The sequence below is a fragment of the Ranitomeya variabilis genome, chromosome 2 (assembly GCF_051348905.1).
Source record: "Ranitomeya variabilis isolate aRanVar5 chromosome 2, aRanVar5.hap1, whole genome shotgun sequence".
Classification (NCBI taxonomy): domain Eukaryota; kingdom Metazoa; phylum Chordata; class Amphibia; order Anura; family Dendrobatidae; genus Ranitomeya; species Ranitomeya variabilis.
The window spans coordinates 235,084,890-235,105,590 of record NC_135233.1 but is presented as its reverse complement, the minus strand read 5'-3'; the positions used below and the strand labels follow the sequence as shown (position 1 = coordinate 235,105,590).

At 47.3% G+C, this 20,701-nt stretch overlaps 2 protein-coding genes across 2 annotated transcripts; one reads left to right on the top strand and one right to left on the bottom strand.

Moving 5' to 3' along the window:
* The first annotated feature begins 1,027 nt into the window (after nucleotides 1-1,027).
* LOC143803707 (olfactory receptor 8U9-like) lies at nucleotides 1,028-1,981 on the top strand. Its single transcript, XM_077281482.1, has one exon. It carries the CDS (start codon nucleotides 1,028-1,030, stop codon nucleotides 1,979-1,981), a length of 954 nt encoding a protein of 317 aa, XP_077137597.1.
* A 16,864-nt stretch (nucleotides 1,982-18,845) lies between these two features.
* Nucleotides 18,846-19,793, bottom strand: LOC143803706 (olfactory receptor 1f45-like). Its single transcript, XM_077281481.1, has one exon. The coding sequence runs from the start codon at nucleotides 19,791-19,793 to the stop codon at nucleotides 18,846-18,848; it is 948 nt and encodes a 315-aa protein (XP_077137596.1).
* Between the last annotated feature and the right edge of the window lie 908 nt (nucleotides 19,794-20,701).

Sequence of the window (20,701 nt, the reverse complement as noted above, 5' to 3'; positions counted from 1 at the left end):
ATAGTTTGTTTTTTTCTATAGTCACACATGGATGTGAAACCTGAGCGATAAAGAAATAAGACAGAAGAAGAATCAATGCCTTTGAAATGTGGTGCTGGAGAAGGATGTTAATACCATAAATGGCAAGAAAAACAAATACCTCAATTTTGGAACAAACCAAGTTAGACATGTCATTTGAAGCAAGGCTCACCAAGCTACGACATTACTAATTTGGACAAATCATAGAAAGAGAACAATCACTGGAGAAGGTCATCATGGTCGGAAGAACAGAAGGGACAAGGCGAGTAGAAAGACTAGGCACTCAATGGCTTGATACTATCAAGATAACAGAGACGATGACCCTGGTGGACCTATTTAGACTTCGACAAGATCAATATTCTTATAGATCGTTCATCCATCAAGTAGCCATGACTTGAGATTGAGCTGAAGGCTATTAAAACAATCATAACCAGGGTTGATGTAGCCTCAGCCTGCATTGAATCCAGCCTCCAACACAATAATGGGCCATAAAGGTCTAGAAGTAGTCAATTACATTTGAAGGTGCTCGGGTCTACTTCGTAGAGGATGATTCACACATATTGGATTTTATTGATTATGTCCTGTTTATATTGCTGTCAAAAGATTATAAAGCCAAGTAATAGTGGCCATGTGCATGTTCTGTATAGATAGAGGATAGTCTTCATCTTCCTTGGTGGGGTCAAGGAATCAGTCTGAAATTGGTCATGACACACCTGCTAGAACTGAATAAGTAGTTCAATATTAGCAAGACATTGACGTTACTATGCAATATTTTGTTGTTTTTGTGTTGTACATGTGTCACTGGCAGTCAATCTAACTAAGTTTCCTTCATGCTAAATACGTTTAAAAGTTTTTTAGGTTGAAGGTAGCCATAAGTCTATTGAGTTTAACTAATAGTCTAAAACGTTAATCCAGATTTTAAGCATCTCCTATTTAGTTGATAGACCAAATATCTGAAGTATAGCAGATGTCATATTAACAGATTATGCTTTCTTCCAGTTACCAATCCATGGCGGACAACTATCCAGCCAACACCACCACAGTCCTATTTGTCCTTTTAGGACTACCTAACACTCCCCAGCTTCGTTGTGTGTCCTTTGTGGTCTTCTTCAGCATATACCTGACGACATTATGTGGAAACTTGATTATCCTCATAGCCATTGTCTCAGATTCCCGTCTTCATACTCCCATGTACTTTTTCCTGGCCAAGCTTTCTTTCTTGGAGATGTGCTACACGACTGTCACTCTGCCCAATATCCTCAACAACATAGTAAGGCAAAGTAACTTTATTTCCTTCCAGGCATGTTTCTGTCAGGTATATCTCTTTACGTTCTGTGCCACTTTTGAGTGCGTCCTACTTGCCATCATGGCATATGATCGGTACGTTGCCATCTGTATCCCATTAAGATATAAGATCATCATGAACCAAGCAATGTGTTTTCAGCTGGGATCTACCCCATGGATAACGGGCACCTTAAACTCCATCATCCAGTCCCTTCCAACATCTCTCCTGCCTTACTGTGGTGTAAACAAGATTGACCGACTCTACTGTGAGGTCCAACCATTGCTACAACTATCCTGCAGTGAGACGACCCTCAACAAAATGCTGACCACTGCGTCTGCCTCATTATTTGGGGTCGGGTTCATGACTTTTATTTTGGTGACCTATATCTTTATAGTTTCAGCCATTCTTCGAATCCCATCATTGTCTGGGAGGTTAAAAGCCTTTTCCACCTGTAGCTCCCACATCACAGTGGTCATTATGTATTATGGAGCCCTCATATTCATGTACTTGAGACCAACGTCTAATGATTCCTGGGGATCTGATAGTGTTATCTCTGCCATGTACTGCATGGTCATCCCTGTCTTGAACCCCATAATCTACAGCCTGAGGAACAAAGATGTTAAAAGGTCCATAAGGAATTTCTTGGTGTGGAAGAGATTCACAAGAGGGTGGTCATGACAACCCTAATAGATAGGTCAATAGACACGTAGATAAAATCATTAGGTATAAATATACTGTACTGTATATGTTCTAGAAATCTTATTGACTGCATACCTAGACTTACTGGGATAACATCCAGAGCGTTTCGGTAAGTCTCCTTTGGTTTGGAGCTTTGGGCACGTTTGTGAGAGGCCCACCATGTTTAAATTCCTGCATTTACCAAACGGCTCTACAGCCATGCTTTTCCAGTCCTTGACATACCTCTTTAAAATGTTTATACATTAGCTGTCACACAGCCGGCAGCAATACAACCCAACTCCATCATAAATGAGTGAACGGAGGTTTGTCAAGCATTTAAGCTTATTCCAATATATTAATATATATTGGCATTAGCACATGCAGTGGATTAATTAATGTCTGTGTTTGTAGGCAAATGAAGAACCTATGTGGAAAAAAGTCCTCCAAACACAATGCATCTATATACTTGTAAATTATACACAATTTTATTGAAGAAAACACACATAGTTAAAAAGTAAAAAAATGTAGATGTACACAGACCATGCAAGAAATGAAAAAGCGAACACTGAGCAAGTATGGTAAACAAGTAATTTGCGTCTATGCAAGACCTTGCAAATCAGGCTTAAATCAATAAATAGGCAAATGCATGTGGAGCGCCCCCACTGCCGCAGGGCCGAGGGGTACCCGGTACCGGGCCTCTGCGTCTCAGTCCTGGGGTTGTCACGGTGGCTAGGCCCGGCCCGTGACCCTGCTGAGGGGCGTCCAGTAAAAGATGAGAATGAGATGATGTTGTGGTGTGGTGTAGGTCGCGGTAAATAACGAGCACACCAGGTTGCAGTCTCTTTACCTCTTTACTGAAGGCTTCAGGATCCTCAGTCCGGAATACGGTTAACCAGCTACCTGAGTCCGGCCGGTCCGATGGCACCTCCAGAGTTCCCTTTGCAGGTGGAAATCTGTGCCTACCTTCTAGCGCTTGTGTGTTGTAGTCCTTCCCTGCTGTGCTTACGGGATAGTCCTCACAACTGTTGTGTCTGTTTCTGAAGTTCCCTCACAACTCGATTATGATGTTCTTCTTCATCCCCCCAGATGATATGGCTAGGACGCACCCGTATGACGGGTAGGCCTGGAGTTCTTCCGGGACCCTAGAGTCGCCCCTCTCCAAATGTTGCCCCCTGTGTCTGCTTAGGTGATTTTGGGTGAGACAGCCTGCCTAGATCTGACTGTCCTGCTGTAGGTTTGAAGTAAGGCCTGGAGCTCAATACTTCCTCTGCGTTTCCGGCCATTGGCTGTGCGCCTCAGTAGGATGTTGCCTCGTCTTACAGCACGACTCCTACTGGTGTTTCTCCTTGTTGCGTTGATCTCGTTTCTCACTCAGCACAATAAACCTCGCTTCTTGTCCTTTCTTGGGGTACCGCCGCAATGAAGTGCAGGCGCGGTCCCGTAACGTTCTTTCTGTTCGCTAGGCCTCTATCAGGATCCCACTCCTGACAGGGACCCCCCTGAATCTTCCCCTGCAACACCCTCTGCCACAGGATGTTGCCTGGTTCCAACCCAGTCAGCTTCTCACTAACGCCTTATCTAACCCCCAGTTTTACCAGATTGTGAGGAGTGGCCTAATACATAGCACCCTTAGCTCCCCCTGGAGGCCAGACTGTGAAGTGTATTGGTGTCTGTGATACCTGGTCAGGTGAACTCCTTCAGTGCCATCAGACGTACCATATCCCCCCTTAGCGGCGGAGCATCAGTACTGCAACGACCAGGACTCTGGGGCGCTGCACTCCCCCCCGGTTAAATCCAGTACTCCTGGACTGGGAAGAAAACAACAATACATGTCAGCAAAAAGACATACAATTTTTGAAATGCAACAATAAGTAAATTTGAACAGAGCTTCCCTTTATGGGAGGTGAGGATACTTGAACGTTACAAACATGGTTAAATATTTTAAATAACATACTATAAATAACTTCTCTTACCCAACCGGGTATTCTACTTAGTGCAATTTCTGAACAATAATTTAACATTGCCTTTAAGGATGTATACGCTGAATCCACTAAAGACCTTCTTATAAAACACTATAAGGCTAATCAACTTTTCTTCATTTTCCACCTTTACATCTGCAGGACCGCCTGTCTATCTGCCCCAGGCCTACTGCCTCTCGCTCTGTTGCAGGACCGCCCCATTCCTCATCCGGGCCTACTGCCTTTCTTTTTCCTTACACAGTATAGGACGTATCAACCTTCTCTCAGTTCAAGATCACTGAGCCATCTCTGTATGGCTCCTAGGAGGACTCACCGACTAACCCGGTACGGGTTCACTTCCTGTCCTCATCTTCTAACACATTATTAAACATTTCTTACAATCAACTAGCTAACTACATATAACTTTTACATGTAAGCATTATTACTTCTTCTTTTAAGACATCATTACACCTTAAGTGCTATTGGTGAACGTTCCCTTTAAGAGAGAACCAAGTCTCTATGAGGTAGTGCAGCTACTCCCGCTGCCAGTCCGTGTAAACAGGAACTCCAATGCTGTTCCCAGGAGCAGTTTCTTCGCAAAGAGTTCTCTTTGTTGTAAAACCAGTAGGGAGCACCTTTAAGAAGGTGCAAACTATTTACAAACCAGTTTGTGAATCATTCACCGTCCATGATTCGGTAGTCTTTATAACATGGGTGAACAAGGAGCAAAAAGGAAAATAAAAGCAAAAATAAAAGCAATAGGGATCCCGGGTAAACAAAGGGATCCGTTTAAGAATAACCCTAGTCAGGTTTTAAGCAGCAAAACAGCAGTAAAACAAACAGTTAACTATTTACATACTCGTGGTTCCGAGGTTTAGTTGGACGGCTTCCAGGGCTGCACCTGGCACTTAACCCTTCTTGGCCTGGGAAGGGTGGGGTCCAGGGTTACACCCAGTGCTGGACAAACGCCGTTAATCCGTCTTCCATGTACGGTTAAATCAGGCGCAGCGATGGAGGTCTGCGCAGCTTGAGTATGGGCATTTGCTGCAGCAGAGGTAGCGGCCGCTGCAAGATCAGTCCCTGGAATGGAGTCAGCAGTTGTGGCACTAGCAGTCACTGGAGTGGTGTCGGTTGTCAGGGCAGGGTCGTCCTTCATACCTGCTTCAGATGCGGTCCCTCCGGTGCCGGTCTGGAATGCTGGCTGCTGGACCTCGTGCTGTGACGTTGTCATCTCTGCTTGCAGCATCTCGCTTTCCGGCATGGCCTTGCTTTCTGGCTTCGGAGCGCTGGAACTTCTTTCTTGCTCCGGACCAGACGAGGCTGCCGACAGGCATCTGGTGAGGCTCCCGATGAAGGTCTTCTTCCACCCGGCCTCAGTGCTCAGCTGCGTCCGCAGGAGTTGGTCGCTGAGCTCTTCCACGCCAGCCTGCAGGAGATCAGCATCAGCAGTGGAGGCCTGGTTGCGGTGCCCTTCCGGGTAGCTGGGGGAGTCCTCTGCTCCTACCCCACGCTCCGGCTCCGGGTGGCTGGCCATGGCGTCCTCCATGTCGCTAACTTCTTCTTCCTGGTCCTTTTCCTGCTCTCTCCTTCGTGGGCGGTTTCGTTTTCTCTGTCTCCGCCCTCCATTGAGAATCAGGAGGTGGATCTCGGCTGCTGACGGACACGTCCTCAAGGGGCAGAAATACTTAGACTGGGCGGCCATTGTCTTTCGCGCTCTTCAGCTTGTCTACGCCCACTCCACGCCCTTCTTCTTCTCCTGCGCTCCTCTTAGCGCTGCAATGGCGGCAATTTTGGCGGGAACTCTTGGCGGCAGATAGCAATACACAGTCTTTGCAATAAGTCACAGTCCAGGCACAATAAATCACAGTTCCAAGGCACACATGACCTGATTCTTCAGGCTTAAGTAGATCCTGTTCGTGACGCCAAGTTGGAGCGCCCCCACTGCCGCAGGGCCGAGGGGTACCCGGTACCAGGCCTCTGCGTCTCAGTCCTGGGGTTGTCACGGTGGCTAGGCCCGGCCCGTGACCCTGCTGAGGGGCGTCCAGTAAAAGTTGAGAATGAGATGATGTTGTGGTGTGGTGTAGGTCGCGGTAAATAACGAGGACACCAGGTTGCAGTCTCTTTACCTCTTTACTGAAGGCTTCCTCAGTCCTGAATATGGTTAACCAGGCTACCTGAGTCCGGCTGGTCCGATGGCACCTCCAGAGTTCCCTTTGCAGGTGGAAATCTGTGCCTACCTTCTAGCGCTTGTGTGTTGTAGTCCTTCCCTGCTGTGCTTACGGGATAGTCCTCACAACTGTTGTGTCTGTTTCTGAAGTTCCCTCACAACTCAATTATGATGTTCTTCTTCGTCCCCCCAGATGATATGGCTAGGACGCACCCGTATGATGGGTAGGCCTGGAGTTCTTCCGGGACCCTAGAGTTGCCCCTCTCCAAATGTTGCCCCCTGTGTCTGCTTAGGTGATTTTGGGTGAGACAGCCCGCCTAGAGCTGACTGTCCTGCCGTAGGTTTGAAGTAAGGCCTGGAGCTCAATACTTCCTCGGCGTTTCCGGCCACCAGCTGCGCGCCTCAGTAGGATGTTGCCTCGTCTTACAGCACGACTCCTACTGGTGTTTCTTCTTCTCCTTCTTTCTGTTCGCTAGGCCTCTATCAGGATCCCACCCCTGATAGGGACCCCCCTGAATCTTCCCCTGCAACACCCTCTGCCACAGGATGTTGCCTGGTTCCAACCCAGTCAGCTTCTCACTAACTTCCTATCTAACCCCCAGTTTTACCAGATTGTGAGGAGTAGCCTAATACATAGCACCCTTAGCTCCCCCTGGAGGCCAGACAGTGAAGTGTATTGGTGTCTGTGATACCTGGTCAGGTGAACTCCTTCAGTGCCATCAGACGTACCATAGCCCCCCTTAGCGGCGGAGCATCAGTACTGCAACGACCAGGACTCTGGGGCGCTGCACATGAAGTTACAAATAGTGTCCTCATAAATAAAGTGCAAGGTGCAAATTGTAAATTCATACCCTTTCTGAGGAAGAACTGTCGAAACGCGCATCAAGGGGATACACTGGAGCCTCCTGGACCCTGGGTATCTATGTCTTGGTAATGGTCATGGCTTTGATTTAGCTTTACATATTTTTTAATATTACTCACAAATGCCTATCTGACCGTCTGCTTTATATCTTAGATTGTCTCTGGATTCTCCCATGAACCATTTACTCTCTACCATTGGTACTACATGTTATATTTACCTTATTTGGTTTAACTTTGTCCATGTGAGTTACCAGAAACAAGACCCAGCAGCTTCCAGTACTCCTATCTACGTCTTTTTGCGTGCTCTATGAATGTACCATTTGCACCTTGCACTTTATTTATGAGGACACTATTCTGTTTATATTGTAACGTCATGCATTTGCCTATTTATTGATTTAAGCCTGATTTGCAAGGTCTTGCATAGACGCAACTTACCTGTTTACCATACCTGCTCAGTGTTCGCTTTTTCCATTCTTGTATGGTCCGTTTACATCTCCGTTTTTTAACTTTTTAACTATTTTTGTTTGCTTCGATAAAATTGTTTATCATGTGTATACGTATACATTGTGTTTGGAGGACTCTTTTCCCACATAGGTTCTTCATTTAACCACGGTCCTCCATGTTATCTCTTTGGGGTTTTTTTGGCTCTGTTTATTTAGGCAGCGTTACAGCCCACTCCCGCCACCATTGGGCACCCTGGGAATTTATCATGTGTTTTATGTATTTTTGGTACAAATTACCCCCAACATTTTTGAGGGTGACATTGGAGAGTTTTTGTGCTGTTTTGTTAGTTATAACCCCAAATCGAATATTCTTTTTTGTTAAAAGTACATAATTGGTTTTGATTGGGCTTCATAAGAGACCATGATTTTTGCTATAATCTGCAATACCGGAGGTCCTATGTCCGCATGGGAGATTAAAAATTACTTTAAATATATAAGAAAAAAATGGATGAAAAACTCGATAAAAAATCCAATCATCCACAGTCTATAAAATGAAACAAACAAGAAGCATATATTCTATATTAAAGATATAAATGTGAAAAATATATCTTAAAATCAAAGAAATAAAAATATAAAAATAAGCATATTCTGCATTGCTGAATTCTTAAAAACCTACATTTTCTCACCCACTTGTTTTGCGTCCATCTCTCTCCGTCCCCCCCTTCCTTGAGTCACAGTTTCAGCTTTATAGGAGCCAAAGAAAGATTAAGATAGATGGAAAACAAATAGATGGGAAGGTATACTGAACTGTTTGATGACGTCAAGGGTGTACCATGCGCCTGTGCTTGGTTTGAACAGTCATTTTGCACTGACAAATTCTCTTTAGTTCCAAAACCACAGGACCTTTGCAGCAGCTTACTATTCTTTTTCCACTGAAAATGCATGCATGCTCTTCTGTGCTGAGCATGCATGTGTATGAGGTTAATAGGGTGGTGGGGAGTAAGGTGTAAGGCTACGTTCACATTTGCGGTCAGCGCCGCAGCGTCGGGCGCCGCAGCGGCGCCGCATGCGTCATGCGCCCCTATATTTAACATGGGGGCGCATGGACATGCGTTGTGCTGCGTTTTGCGCCGCATGGCCGCAAGCGTTGGACGCAAGAAACGCATCAAGTTGCATTTTTTTTGCGTCCAACTTTCGGCCAAAAAGGACGCATGCTGCGCAAAACGCAGCGTTTTAGCGTGGGTTTTGCCGCGTTTTTGTTTGCGTTGTGCGCTGCGGCGCCGACGCTGCGGCGCACAACGCAAATGTGAACGTAGCCTAAGAGGGTGAACTGTAGTCACACTGAGAGAGCACTAGGACCCTGTGGTTTCTGCCTGCTGCAGCAAGGGACAAATTCTGATACTGCCAGAATCCCGGAGACAATCTGGGCTGGTGGGTGGGGTCTGGTGTCTTCTGTGTAAAATGAAACAAGGAAGTGAGAGAGAAAGTGCGGGAAGAGAAGACAGAAGCTGCGGTGATATTGCAAGGAGTCAGTGTGTGGACTTTACTGCGAGTGTGTAGAGAAAAGAAGCTGTGGAGAGACTTAGTCTTGCTAACGTTCCCCTGGAGAAGAGCCAATCTTTTGTTAACCTTTGAGAGACTTCGTTGCCAGCGTATTCTGAAGAAGAGCTAATCCATTATCTAAAAAGACTGAGACTTGACTAAAGACCCACTACGTGTTTGAGAGTCTGTGATTCCCTGTGCATTGATTGGAGAAACAAGTCTGACCGATTGCTGATACAGAGACTGACGGGTTGTCGTGGAAGCATTCCTAGGAGCTACAGAAGAAGAGACAATATCGTGAGGCCACTAACTAAGTCCCCGGCGTTTGGGCTCGGCATCCGCCGATCAGACAAGAGGAGCTTGCTGTAACTTATTGGCGCTGAAGATATAGACTGGGCTGCAGCCTATGCGGATTCTTACCTGAGAGGTGATCTATCTCAGGATACGGTACCAATAGTCATAGAGACCCGGGTATCCCTGCGCAGAGTGTTTAATTGTTACTTTAGAGGTGTATCTAATATTAGAGTTGTGTAAGTTATACTCAGTGTGCCGTTCCAGGGACTCCCTTTATAACATTACAATCAATTTACACTTGTTCCTGTTTTAGTTTCCTTGTTAGGTAAATTTCTTACTAGTCTTTTGTAGCATACAGTTCTCAGGAGACCTTGGAGTGGCACAGTGATTTCAGCTGCTGCTGAGCTGGTGTATCTTTGGGGTGCATCTACTTTAATATTCTCCATATTACCTTTATTATTTTGCCTTTGAGTAAATACCGTTTGGAGATTTCTGCCTTAGTCTTGGTTTGTGACTCACTGGATCTTATTCGGACCTCTGGTCATTACATTTTTGGCGTAGTCGGCAGGATCCAGTGTTTGTCATGGACGAGGGCGAGGGTAGAAATGACCCCGCTGTATCCGCATCCTCCTCGGGGGTTGGGGTTCCCCTGGCAGCCGCAGCGATTTCGGGAGGGTATGTGCCTGTAGGAGCTTTACTTCAGCACATGCCGAAATACGACGGGCGCAATATGGCGTTGCAAGATTGGGCTGAGAGAATCCGGAGTATTCTGCGCATGTGTAATTTGACCCCCGTGTTACGCGCTGAGCTGGCATTAAATGCACTGGAGGGCGATATTAGACGTATGGTGATGGTGCGCCCAGAATCAGAGAGGGATACATTAGAAAAGATTTTGGAACTGTTAGAGGGGAGATTGGGGGGCCGAGCGCGTGTGGCCCAGCTTCGGTCCCTATTCTTTAATCACCCCCAGAGAGAGTGTGAGTCCCTGATGCAGTACTCTAATATCTTGCAAGAGACGCTGAATGAGATGCAGCGACTAGACCAGGGGGCCATGGGAGCGTTCCGGGAGGTAGACCGCTTGTTCCGGGATCAATTCATCACCGGTTTAGCTAATAGACTTCTCCGGGACAAACTGTTGGAAATGGCCCGGGCTGCACCAGAATTATCCTTCTGGCAGATTTACCGAGCTGCAGTGGAAAGGGAAGAGAAATCTGCCCATGTGCCCGAGGGGTCAGTGAACAGTGCCCAGCTGGAAGAAGGTGGGTCATCAGGGTCAGGGGGAGAGGGGCTGGTGAGCGTGGTACAAGCTTTGCGTGCTGAGGTGAAGGAGATGAGGCTGAAATTGTCTCAACTGACAGTTGATCCCGCCTCTACCCCCTCACGGGGGCCTCCTGCCCCACCCCCTGGAACGGTGACCCCACGGACGGCCAGGTCGTCCTATCAGAATGAGTCAAGCCCTCGTCCACGAGGAGCAATCACCTGCTGGAAGTGTGGACGCCAGGGACACATCTCTCATTACTGCCGGACGCTTGCAGCCCCAGAAACTCCGTCGCCGGCTTTAAACTTCCGGCCGCTGCCATGAGAGGGCAAGCAGCAGCGGCCCCACTCACACAAAGCCCTCGACGGAATGAGCAAGATTTGTTTGCATGTAGTCCAGTGATGGAAGCAGAATTTGAAGGGCGGAAGATGAGGTGCTTGGTTGACACGGGATCCGAATGTACTATAATGCCACTAGAAATATATGAGAGATACTTTAGTCGACTAGTGATTCCAGAGGATGGCCGAGTGATACGACTGACCGCCGCAAATAATGGTCAACTGTCAGTCAAGGGAATCATGTGGATGCAACTAAAAATGTTTGGTCAAGAGCTGGGGCAGAAAGGGGTAGTACTGGTGGATCACCCCCCTAGAAGAGGGATGGAAGTGACACTCGGAATGAACGTGCTGCGAGACTTGAATCACCAGATGTATGCCAGTGAAGGACCCCGATACTGGGCCCGTGCGACAAGACATCGACCCACACAGAGAATTCTACACCGTCTAGTGCTGAGTTGCGACTTGCTGAAAAGTGCGGTCCCAGGCGGCCGGGTGGGCCGGGTCCGAGTGCCATCGAGGGCCCCGATCCTGCTGGGACCAAGACAAGAGGAACTCTTAATGCTGCCTGTGGGAGCTGCACAGAGATTGAATGGGCTTGAAGTGCTACTTGAGCCCGTCCGAGAGGGTTCCTCATTCGCCAAGGTACATGTGGCCCGGTCTCTGGCGATTGTGAAGAATGGACGAGTGCCGGTCCGATGCATCAATGTTTTAGATGAAGCTGTTGCAATTCCTGCTGGAACCATACTGGCTGAACTGTTCGTGCCGGCAGAAAAGGTGCCGGAAAATGCCGGATTCGAACTGCGACCAGACCAACAGTCATCCTGGACCTTTGCGGTCGAGGTAGGCCGGGCTGAGCCTCCTACGGAGGAATGGAATGGTCATGTGATCATGGAACAGATGGGAGTGGATCGGGAGAAGCTGACTCCCGCGCAGTTGGAGCAGTTGGAGAGAGTTTTGTGGGAACATCAAGAGACCTTTTCCCGACATGGAGAGGATTTCGGGTGTACCCAGATGATTGAGCATGAGATTCCAACGGGGGATACTCCACCCATTAGAGAAAGATATCGGCAAATTCCTCCAGCGCTTTATCAAGAGGTGAAGAGCATGGTGGCCAGTATGCTGGACAACCAAGTGATCCGAGAGAGCCGGAGTCCCTGGGCGGCTCCTGTAGTCTTGGTCCGCAAGAAGGATGGGACACTCCGATTTTGTGTGGACTATCGAAAATTGAACGCCCACACCGTACGGGACGCATATCCTTTACCCCGTATTGAAGAATCCCTGTCGGCCCTGGGTCGGGCCAAGTATTTCTCAACGTTGGATTTGCAAGCGGGTACTGGCAGGTCCCAATGGCTGAAAAAGATCGGGCCAAGACGGCGTTTGTCTTGCCAATGGGGCTCTTCGAGTTCAACCTGATGCCCTTTGGCCTCGCTACCGCCCCGGGAACCTTCCAACGCCTGATGGAACATTGCTTGGGCGATCTAAATTTTGAATCAGTCTTGATATATCTAGACGACATTGTGGTGTTCGGAACCTCATTTGAAGATCATCTGGAGAAGCTGCGTCAAGTTCTCCGGCGGCTCAAGAGCTACGGCCTGAAAATAAAGCCAAAAAAATGTCAACTGTTACGAAACCAGATTGAATATTTGGGGCATCTGGTGACCCCGGACGGGGTACTACCTTTAGACAGTAAGATCAAGGCGGCACAAGAGTGGCCACCTCCTTGTGACTTGCGAGAAGTGCGGGCCTTCCTGGGTCTAGCAGGATACTATCGGCGGTTTGTGCCTAAATTCTCACAAGTGGTGAGTCCCTTGAATGAACTTTTGAGAGGGACAGCGCTGGGTCCTCGAAATCGCCCCATCCCATGGGGGCCCCTACAGAAAAAGGCATTTGATGAAGTGAAAACCGCCCTAACGAGTGCCCCATTGCTGGCCTACGCCCGGTTTGACACCCCTTTTTTGTTGTATACCGATGGTAGTCTTCATGGGTTGGGGGCAGTGCTAGCACAGGTGCAGGACGGCCGAGAGCGAGTGATTTCTTATGGTAGCAGATCTTTAAGAGACTCCGAGCGAAATCCGGCTAACTACAGCTCATTCCGGCTGGAATTGCTGGCCCTGGTGTGGGCAATGACAGAACGCTTTGCCGAGTATCTAACAGGAGCGGAGGTGCTAGTCATGACAGATAACAACCCGCTAGCTCACTTAGAGAATGCAAAACTTGGGGCGTTGGAGCAGCGGTGGGTCGCCAGACTAGCCAAGTTCAATTACCGCATTAAATTTCGTTCTGGTCGAGAAAACGGCAATGCAGATGCATTGTCAAGAGTGCCCCTTGGGTCATCAGGGGAAGATGTTGACGAACAACTGGAGGACACTGAAACTCCAGTTTTGGGGCAGATACCTATCTTCCAAAGTGTGGTACACTCAAGTGGGGTGGCCACCGGGATGCCCTGTGTCCTGGGTAAAACATCCTCAGATTGGATAAGAGTCCAGGATGAGTGTCCGGATGTTGCACTTGTGCGCCGTTGGGTACAAAACAAGGCCTGGCCCAGTGCAGAGGACAAGGCTCAGTTGTCCATGGAAGGAATGAAACTCCTTCGACAATGGGATAAATTGTGTGTGGAACAAGGTCTTTTGTATCGTAAGGTGTACCTGCCATCGGAGCTGCAGCATCGGTACCAACTGATAATCCCTGTGGGGATGGGTCCAGTGGTCGCTCGTGAGGCGCATGAGAAGGGGGCCCATTTTGGAAGTGAAAAGACACTCCAGTGGTTGCAGCGAGTCCTCTACTGCCCTGAGTTGGGAGGGATGGTGGCCGACGCGTGTCGGCAGTGCCGAATTTGTGGGCTCAACAAAAGCCCTGAGCAGCGGGCTCCCACACAATCTATTAAAACTTCAGCTCTGCTGGAGCTACTCATGATTGACTACGTGTTGATAGGGTACTCTACGTCAGGGTACTCCTATTGCCTGGTGATGACAGATCACTTTACCAAGTATGCTGTAGCGGTGCCGACAAGAGATCAGACGGCCAAGTCGGCGGCTGAGGCAGTGTGCCGACATTTCTTCCAAGTGTTCGGGTGTCCGCAGAGAATACATTCAGATCAAGGGGCCTGCTTTCAGGGGACGCTGATGAAAGAGTTGCACCAGCTCTATGGTATCGAGCAGTCGAGAACAACGCCTTACCACCCTCAGGGTAACGGGGCATGTGAGCGTTTTAATCGGACCTTGTTGCAAATGTTGCGGTCCTTAGAGAGTCAGCAACAGACATGCTGGCCTGAGTATCTCCCCGAATTGATGTGGGCTTACAATAACAGGGTGCACAGTACTACTGGTTACTCGCCACACATGTTAATGTTTGGTAGACCTGGCCGAGACATTGAGGATTTGAACATGCCAGATCCCTCCTCCGTCCCCCCCTGGACTGCATCCGAGTGGGTACGAGAACATCGGCGACGGTTAAGGGTGGTGCATCAGGTGGTGGGCGACCGTCTTCGCCAGGTGGTTCATAGGGACATGCGACCCGTGCAAACAGAATTGTTCTCTCCGGGAGACAGAGTGTTGGTGAGGACAAAGCGACGGTCAGGAAAGCTGAGTGACCGATGGGAGGCGATACCGTATCTGATAAAAAAACAAGTGAATCCTGAGATTCCAGTGTACGAAGTTGAACCGGTGGGGACAGGGGGGCCAACCCGTAATTTGCACCGTAACATGCTACAACGGTGCTGGTTTGAAGATTCGGCGCCTATTCCCCCAGAGCCAGAGGCCATGTCCCAAGGGGCGGGAACTCTGAATGATCTTGAGTTTGATGGTGTGCTTATTCCTGCGCCTGCTTATTTGCCCCCTGTGACCAATCTTGCCTCGTGTGATGAGAATGTTGAGAATGTGGCGGATGCTGTTGAGGAGAGCGCATCAGGTCAACTGCTTGGTCCTGACGCTGTATCGCGGAACATCGAGCCGCGGAAGGAGGCAACTCCACTTGCGCCCACTAACACGATCACGGAAGAGACTTTAGCTCCCTCTAGGGTTGCACCTGTTGATGTAGGACTCAGGAGAACTGCACGATCTACGGCAGGAATACCGCCTCAGCGATATGCTCAGGATGAATTTGAGTGGGAAGGTGTGTCGAGGACGCCAACCTCTAGTGGGGTGGCATGTAAGAGGGTGAACTGTAGTCACACTGAGAGAGCACTAGGACCCTGTGGTTTCTGCCTGCTGCAGCAAGGGACAAATTCTGATACTGCCAGAATCCCGGAGACAATCTGGGCTGGTGGGTGGGGTCTGGTGTCTTCTGTGTAAAATGAAACAAGGAAGTGAGAGAGAAAGTGCGGGAAGAGAAGACAGAAGCTGCGGTGATATTGCAAGGAGTCAGTGTGTGGACTTTACTGCGAGTGTGTAGAGAAAAGAAGCTGTGGAGAGACTTAGTCTTGCTAACGTTCCCCTGGAGAAGAGCCAATCTTTTGTTAACCTTTGAGAGACTTCGTTGCCAGCGTATTCTGAAGAAGAGCTAATCCATTATCTAAAAAGACTGAGACTTGACTAAAGACCCACTACGTGTTTGAGAGTCTGTGATTCCCTGTGCATTGATTGGAGAAACAAGTCTGACCGATTGCTGATACAGAGACTGACGGGTTGTCGTGGAAGCATTCCTAGGAGCTACAGAAGAAGAGACAATATCGTGAGGCCACTAACTAAGTCCCCGGCGTTTGGGCTCGGCATCCGCCGATCAGACAAGAGGAGCTTGCTGTAACTTATTGGCGCTGAAGATATAGACTGGGCTGCAGCCTATGCGGATTCTTACCTGAGAGGAGATCTATCTCAGGATACGGTACCAATAGTCATAGAGACCCGGGTATCCCTGCGCAGAGTGTTTAATTGTTACTTTAGAGGTGTATCTAATATTAGAGTTGTGTAAGTTATACTCAGTGTGCCGTTCCAGGGACTCCCTTTATAACATTACAATCAATTTACACTTGTTCCTGTTTTAGTTTCCTTGTTAGGTAAATTTCTTACTAGTCTTTTGTAGCATACAGTTCTCAGGAGACCTTGGAGTGGCACAGTGATTTCAGCTGCTGCTGAGCTAGTGTATCTTTGGGGTGCATCTACTTTAATATTCTCCATATTACCTTTATTATTTTGCCTTTGAGTAAATACCGTTTGGAGATTTCTGCCTTAGTCTTGGTTTGTGACTCACTGGATCTTATTCGGACCTCTGGTCATTACAAAGGGAAGGTTGAAGGAATCGACTATTGGTTAAACTAGTGTTCAGCTGACAGCTTTCTCAAGTGTATGGCCAGCTTCATTTTCAAATACCCAGCATTGAAATAAAGAGTCAAGTGCGCAAAATTGGCATAATAACTGAACAATTCAAAATATATTTTATTAACCTGTATGACTGTATAAACTTTCACAAGACCAAGAATACTTAGCAATCATGAACTCTGTGTAAGAAAACTACCTCATTGGTGGTAACAACAACTTTGTCTTCTTGCAATAGGTATTTATTAGCCATACAGAGGCTCTTAATAAGTTTCAATACATTCGGTCAACGTGGTAAAAGGGTTAATCCAAGAAGAAAAATGTCTCCCCCATCTATAGGATAGAGGTTAACTCACTGATCACTGGGGATCCCTCAGCAGTCCTGAGAATGGGGTCTGGATCCCACATGCTCAACCTCTGCTCTATTTCAGACTGCCGGAAATAGCAAAACTTTGTACTTGGCAATCTCCGGCAGTCCCATAGACAATGTATGGAAAAAGGGTTGAGCATGCGCAGCTCCACTCCATTAACAATGAGGCTCTCCATATCCCAGTTCCCAAATTCAAAGCCTTATGAGCATGGAATAACTTTTGTGTCCGCTAATTACTCTTTAATTTCATATTGGATTATAGATTAATAAAGTGTGGAACGGTGTTCAGAGACAGCTAGGAGCCGAAGAGAATGTTGGTAGATTAGAGGTTACTGTAAAGGTAAGGAGCAGTCTGTTGTGGGAAGACACTTTCAGAAGTCTCCAACTACATGCTTTGTCTTGACATAACTCTACTTGGTGTTAACATCAGGAGCTACTTCGAGAATTTTCAAAACATAATCTATGGGAAAGATGATGGAAAAATAGAACTAAATGGTTTATACTCTCATTGCCTTTAATTCAGAGGATCTAGACTTCATTGGCAACCTTTGAAGTGGAAACATGGGCAAGATACAAGTCACTTATGAGATCCCTGGTGAGATGTCAGCTACTAGACTTCCACTGATCTGCACTGACTTGATGGGAAGTCACCTTGGGACATCTTCATAGTATAAAAGATTATGCATGGCAAAAAATGATTGGTTATTTTGGTATTTAATATTTTGGCATAATTTTCGGAGTATGTTTGTAGAGTAGAACTGAACCCTAGAGTCTTGGCCATTTCTACTATAAAGGAACTTTGTGAGAGAGGTCCAGGTTGCCACAAATTGGGGTGGCCATGAGTCTTTGAAGCTTTATTGCATCCAGTGCCACCTTAAGGTACCTTCACACTAAACGATATCGCTAGCGATCCTTGACGTTGCAGCGTCCTGGCTAGCGATATCGTTTAGTTTGACCCGCAGCAGCGATCAGGATCCTGCTGTGATGTCGCTGGTCGTTGAACAAAGTTCAGAACTTTATTTGGTCGTCAGATCGGCGTGTATCGTCGTGTTTGACACCAAAAGCAACGATACCAGCGATGTTTTACACTGGTAACCAGGGTAAACATCAGGTTACTAAGCGCAGGGCCGCGCTTAGTAACCCGATGTTTACCCTGGTTACCAGTGTAAAATGTAAAAAAAACAAACAGTACATACTCACCCTCTGATGTCTGTCACGTCCCCCGGCGTCCGCTTCCCACACTGACTGAGCGCCGTAAAGTGAAAGTGAAAGTACAGCACAGCGGTGACGTCACCGCTCTGCTGTTAGGGCCGGGCTCAGTCAGTGCAGGAAGCGGACGCCGGGGGACGCGAGTGTAAGTATGTCCTGTTTGTTTTTTTTACATTTTACGCTGGTAACCAGGGTAAACATCGGGTTACTAAGCGCGGCCCTGCGCTTAGTAACCCGATGTTTACCCTGGTTACCCAGGGACCTCGGCATCGTTGGTCGCTGGAGAGCGGTCTGTGTGACAGCTCTCCAGCGATCAAACAGCGACGCTGCAGCGATCGGCATCGTTGTCGCTATCGCTGCAGCGTCGCTTAATGTGAAGGTACCTTTAAGTTAGGGCTCCTCCTTACCAACCTCACCATAGTTTACATGAATTCACTGGTTAATAAAGTGGTTAATTCCCTCATGCATGACTAAAGGTACCTTCCCATTAAGCGACGCTGCAGCGATAGCGACAACGATGCCGATCGCTGCAGCGTCGCTGTTTGATCCCTGGAGAGCTGTCACACAGACCGCTCTCCAGCGACCAACGATGCCGAGGTCCCTGGGTAACCAGGGTAAACATCGGGTTACTAAGCGCAGGGCCGCGCTTAGTAACCCGATGTTTACCCTGGTTACCAGCGTAAAATGTAAAAAAACCAAACAGCACATACTTACATTCGCGTCCCCCGGCGTCCGCTTCCTGCACTGACTGAGCGCCGGCCCTAACAGCAGAGCGGTGACGTCACCGCTGTGCTGTACTTTCACTTTCACTTTACGGCGCTCAGTCAGTGTGGGAAGCGGACGCCGGGGGACGTGACAGACATCAGAGGGTGAGTATGTACTGTTTGTTTTTTTTACATTTTACACTGGTAACCAGGGTAAACATCGGGTTACTAAGCGCGGCCCTGCGCTTAGTAACCCGATGTTTACCCTGGTTACCAGTGTAAAACATCGCTGGTATCGTTGCTTTTGGTGTCAAACACGACGATACACGCCGATCTGACAACCAAATAAAGTTCTGAACTTTGTTCAACGACCAGCGATATCACAGCAGGATCCTGATCGCTGCTGCGTGTCAAACTAAACGATATCGCTAGCCAGGACGCTGCAACGTCACGGATCGCTAGCGATATCGTTTAGTGTGAAGGTACCTTAATTCTGACAAAGAGTTTCCTTGAAGCTTGCTGAACATCCTTATTCCTTAAAGTGTAAATAAAAGGGTTCAACATAGGGGCAAGAATGGTGTACATCACACTGGCTATTCTGTCCTTGGTTAATGAGTAGCTAGACGAAGGACGAAAGTACATAAATAGTATTGTCCCAAAATAAAAGGTCACTACGGCCAGGTGGGAAGAGCAGGTGGAAAAAACCTTTCTCCTTCCTTTAGCAGAACGGATTTTGAGAATGGCAAAAATAATGCGGACATACGAGGAAAAGATGAACAGAAAGGGACCAGCAACCACAATAGATCCTTCGGTGAAGATGACCAGTTGATTGATGGTGATGTCAGAGCAGGAGAGTTTGAAGAGAGGCACCATGTCACACAAATAATGGTTGATCTTGTTGGACCCACAGTATGAGAGTCTCGATGTCAAGGCGGTATGTAGAATGGCATTTGCTGTAGACAATATCCAACAAAAGACAATTAGTTGGGAGCACAATCTTCTATTCATTACCATCACATAATGGAGGGGGTCACAAATGGCTAAGTATCGATCATAAGCCATAACAGAAAGCAAGAAGTCCTCAACATTGGCAAATGTCAAAAAGAAGTAGACTTGAGCCATACATCCCCAAAACAATATGACTCTTCCTCTCAGATCCAACAAGAGATTCTTCAACATTTGAGGAACTGTCACTAAGCACATGCAAATGTCTACAAAAGATAGGTTGGCCAGGAAGAAGTACATTGGGCCTTGTAGCTGAGAGTCGGAGAAAGTCATTGTAATAATTGCCAAATTTCCTGCTATGGTGATAATCAAGATGAAGAAAAATGCTGTGAAGAGCCAGAGCTGGAAACTATGGAGATCGGCAAATGTGGTAAGTATGAACTCCATCACTGATGAAGAATTGGTGGCTTCCATGTCTCTTGGATTTGTTCATATATTTCTTAGGCCATGAAACAGTAAAATAATTAAAGTAATTATTTAAACTCAGAGCAAAACAATAAGACATCATTCATCCTAACAACAAATTCTCGGTCTTGTGGTAGGTACCTCAACGGATTGGGTTGGGTAGACATTTTGGTTGGAGATAACTATTAAATAGTCAAATCATGTTACAGTATAATTCAAAGAAAAGTCATAGCTTTGTTCACTAGTTTTTATTAGCAGCACCAAATGTCACATCTGGATATCATGCCTATGGCTGCCCAAACCAGCTGGTACCAAAGAAAAATCTCAGAGTAAGCCGAGTCGATAGAAGACAAAAAGTCTGGAAAGATCCAGCAAAAGGACAATCAGTGGCTTCTTTGAGGTCCATGTTCAGCATCCCCTAGGGCAACAGAACCAGACAGCCATTGGTGATTCCGAAAGATCATAGACTGCAGGAATCAACCTGACTAGCACGTAGGCGAGCAAAGACATCATGGAGAGGACAAATCAAGACAAAGGGTCACCTGTTATACCAACACCACAGTCAGTGTACAGGCCTGTAGAGACCATATTATTTATATTGCTTCTATATCGTTGTGTAGACTCAGTTCTGACATCCCAATATCCTAGCAACTTACTGTATTATCTATGTTAAATGCAACTTTAGACACCTTGTGCATCAAAGCCATGACCATGAGTATTCTGTGCTGGCATTAGATGGCTCCTCTGTGAACCAGTGAGGTATGTAGATAGGTGGGTGTCTTCGTAAGGCAGACTCTTGAGGGTGTGGAGATCCCAACTCCTGCAGGACCTTGACATTTATTGGGACATATTTGAGGTGGAGGCAGGTTATTTTAAGGTGGCCAAAGAAAAACTAACTGTAAATACAGCTGGTGGCT

Coding starts and splice junctions, on each gene's coding strand:
- LOC143803707 (XM_077281482.1), top strand. CDS start 1,028: ATGGCGGACAACTATCCAGCCAACACCACCACAGTCCTATTTGTCCTT.
- LOC143803706 (XM_077281481.1), bottom strand. CDS start 19,793: ATGGAAGCCACCAATTCTTCATCAGTGATGGAGTTCATACTTACCACA.